This window comes from Orycteropus afer, unplaced genomic scaffold (assembly GCF_000298275.1).
Source record: "Orycteropus afer afer isolate SDZICR_OR568_19922 unplaced genomic scaffold, OryAfe1.0 scaffold00524, whole genome shotgun sequence".
Classification (NCBI taxonomy): Eukaryota; Metazoa; Chordata; class Mammalia; order Tubulidentata; family Orycteropodidae; genus Orycteropus; species Orycteropus afer.
In genome coordinates this window covers 388,189-391,259 of record NW_006922111.1, presented here as the reverse complement: position 1 = coordinate 391,259, position 3,071 = coordinate 388,189, and the positions used below count along the sequence as shown (strand labels likewise).

At 52.8% G+C, this 3,071-nt stretch overlaps 1 protein-coding gene across 1 annotated transcript in view; it reads right to left on the bottom strand.

Moving 5' to 3' along the window:
* Positions 1-2,172: 2,172 nt before the first annotated feature.
* Positions 2,173-3,071, bottom strand: part of RIBC2 (RIB43A domain with coiled-coils 2) — a 14,909-nt gene continuing 14,010 nt past the window's right edge. Inside the window, exon 6 of the mRNA XM_007955643.1 lies at positions 2,173-2,251. Coding sequence (XP_007953834.1) covers positions 2,173-2,251 — 79 coding nt within the window. The remainder of the gene's footprint in view (positions 2,252-3,071) is intronic.

The following is a 3,071-nucleotide window of genomic DNA, read 5'->3' as shown; positions in this document are numbered from 1 at the left end:
ACGCGGCCCCCTGGGACCCCCCACGAGGTGACCCTGTGCACGCGGCCCCCTGGGACCCCCCACGAGGTGACCCTGTGCACACGGCTCCCAAGAGACCGACCCACGGGGTGACCCTGTGCACGCGGCCCCCCAAGAGACCCTTGAGGAGAAGGAAGAGGGGCGTGGGCGAGATGTCACCATGCCTGGGCCTCGGGGCTAGAGACCTTCCATTACAGCTAGACGTGACCCGTCACCACCTCAGTGTAGAAGACCTCTCCTCACTTCCCATGTGGCAACTTCCAAGTCACTCTTCAGGGCTGAGGCAGACTGCTGACGCACCCCAATGTGTATTCTCCAGATCTTTAAATACAGCTGTTACGGTACTGCGTGGTCACACGGTCAGCCAGCTAACTTTCCCAGCCTCCACTGCAGCTAGGTGTGGGCCGTTAGTCCCGTGGACTGTTCTCCTCTTTGAGTCTTTGGTTTCCTTCATTCTCTTTCATTTCAGCCGGGAAGAGACCACTAGGTAGCTGTATCTTAGACGGCCGCTCACAAGCTTCTAAACCCCAGACGCTCCTCACTAAACTAGGGTGTAGAACATCATTTTTATGAGTGATGTTCTGCCAACTGACTGGATCATCCCATCAGACTATGGTCCCAAGCCCGTGAAGCCAGTAAGCCGATCCTGCGAGGTGCTTGGGTACATCCAGGTCTCCCTAACTGTGCCCCCACATGCTTTATCACATATGTGGACATGCACGTAGCACACACGAGCATGTACAGACCTGTGCTTTTGGTCCAGTGACTCTGTGTCCCTGTGTAGTTCACGTACTCACAAGAAGTAAACTTCAACTTTGTCGAAGCCACTGTCTCTGTCAGTGGGGGTCAGGAGAGTGAAACGGTCGAGAACCAGGCTCCCAGGTTCAAATCCCAGCACCACCACTTGCCAGTGTGTGACCTCAGGCAAGTCCCCTCACGTGTCTGTCACCCAGGTGGTTCTTCCGAAAAATGTATTAACCTCACCCCTGAGCCCGCACATCAGTGGTCAACTGAGTTGGACAAGTGCTGAGTACACTCAGTAAGGAAGGAAGAGTCCCTTCAGTAAGTGGTGCTGGGAAAACAGGACTTCCACACGTGGAAAAATGAACCCAAATCTATGCTCACGCACACACCAAAACCAACTAAAAGTGGATCAAAATGTGGAAACTAAACCCACAACATTCTTAGAAGAAAATGGAGGCATGAAGCCGTGAGACGGAGTTTCTGCAGCACACCTTCAGAGATGCCAACAAAGGCACAAGCATGAAAGACAAAATGGACCAACAGCCCCTTGCACAAAGGCTCCTGTGCATCCAAGCACTTTATCAACAAAGCGAAGAGACGCCCTGCAGACTGGGTGCAAACCCGGAACACATGTCCAACACGGGTCTAATAGGCCAAAATCCCCACCACTCACTGGCCGCTGCGAATTCACTCAGCCAATTCCACCGGAAGCATTTACGACTGAGCCTGACTCAGCATGTACCGGAAGTCTAAGGAAGACCCCAAACCCACCCCCACTGCCACCGAGGCAGTTCTGATTCTTAGTTACGCTTTAGGACAGAGTAGAACTGCCCCAGAGGGTTTCCAAGACTCTGTCTTTGAAGAGCTACTGGTGTGTTCAAACCATCGACGCTTCAGTTAACAGCCAAATGCTGCAGCCATTGCAGCACCACTGCTCCCAAGTAGGACACATGTCAGCTCAAATATCACTGTCTCTTCATAACTGACCCCAGCAGGGCCACGCCCACTCCCCGTGTGTCTGCAGTGTCCCCCTGAGACGGTCACTGAACTGAGCTGCATGGGACCCATTGCTCCGTTGGACACAGGTCAGCTCAAATATCACTGTCTCTTCATAACTAACCCCAGCAGGGCCACGCCCACTCCCCGTGTGTCTGCAGTGTGCCCCTGAGACAGTCACTGAACTGAGCTGCATGGGACCCATTGCTCCTCAGAGGAACCCCGCACGGAGAGAGGTTCACTATCATCGTCCGCAGTCGGAAGCTGGCTGCGAGAGGAGTTCTCAACCAACCAGGTGCTTCTGTGTGTGCCTTTTCTTTCTTTAATAGTGTAAAATAAAAATAAAAATATAATCGACTTAAGGTCGGCCCATTTCACACACACGCCATTCAGAGGTGACGAGGGCATCTGTCGTCACCGACTCCTGGTATTAAATTGTGAGAAATAGTCACCTGTGGGATCGTTTGTGTAGACTTCTTTCATGTAGTTTTTCCTGATCGTAAAAGAAAAGGAGAAAAAAGATGACCAAATGTGTGCACTCCCTCCACCAAAAGAAATTTTTACAGTAAAGCTAACAAAGTTTTGAGCAGTGTACTGCCTCCAGGCTCACTGTTGTCGGTGCCATCAGGCCGGCTGGGACCCACAGTGACCCGGGTGACAGAGCACCACCCCCCAGGTTTTCCAGGCTGCCATCTTACAGAGGAGGTCAGCAGGGATTGCTTCCACGGTGGGTTTGAACCGCCAAACTTTAACCTTTGTGCCACCAGTGGGATCCCCTGTCCCCAGGATGCAGCATACATTTAAAACCTAGGCGGCTGACTGAGACGAGGGGCACTTTGTAGGCACATCACTCAGCCCGGGGACCAGTACCAGCCCAAGTTCGAGCTACCTTAAAATCAAGTCTCCCAGGGTCTGAGTGTCGAGGCATTTTGCCGGTTCCCTTTGGTTTCCACCAGATCTTCTCAGAATGCTCCTTTGAGGCCCCCGACAGAAATGGCCAACTATGTGCCCAGTACTCAGTGGACATCCAATTGAAGACAAGACCCGCAGGACCCTTCTGAGGTGAAGTCAAGAGCTTCATAAATATGTAAACAGATCCTGATGCCATTGAGTCAATTCTAACTTTAGAATTGAACTGGGGTCCTGCCTGCCATACGAAAGCAGCTCTAGGCTTCTTCTTGGCAGCCCCTTCCCCTGGACAGTTGGCTGGCATTGCCGCCTCCTCTTGGTCTCAGCCCTGCTGCCCCAGGTTCCCCTGGGCCAACCTAGTGCCCTATTCCTGGGGTTTCGGAAGCCTCCCATCAGCGCACCCA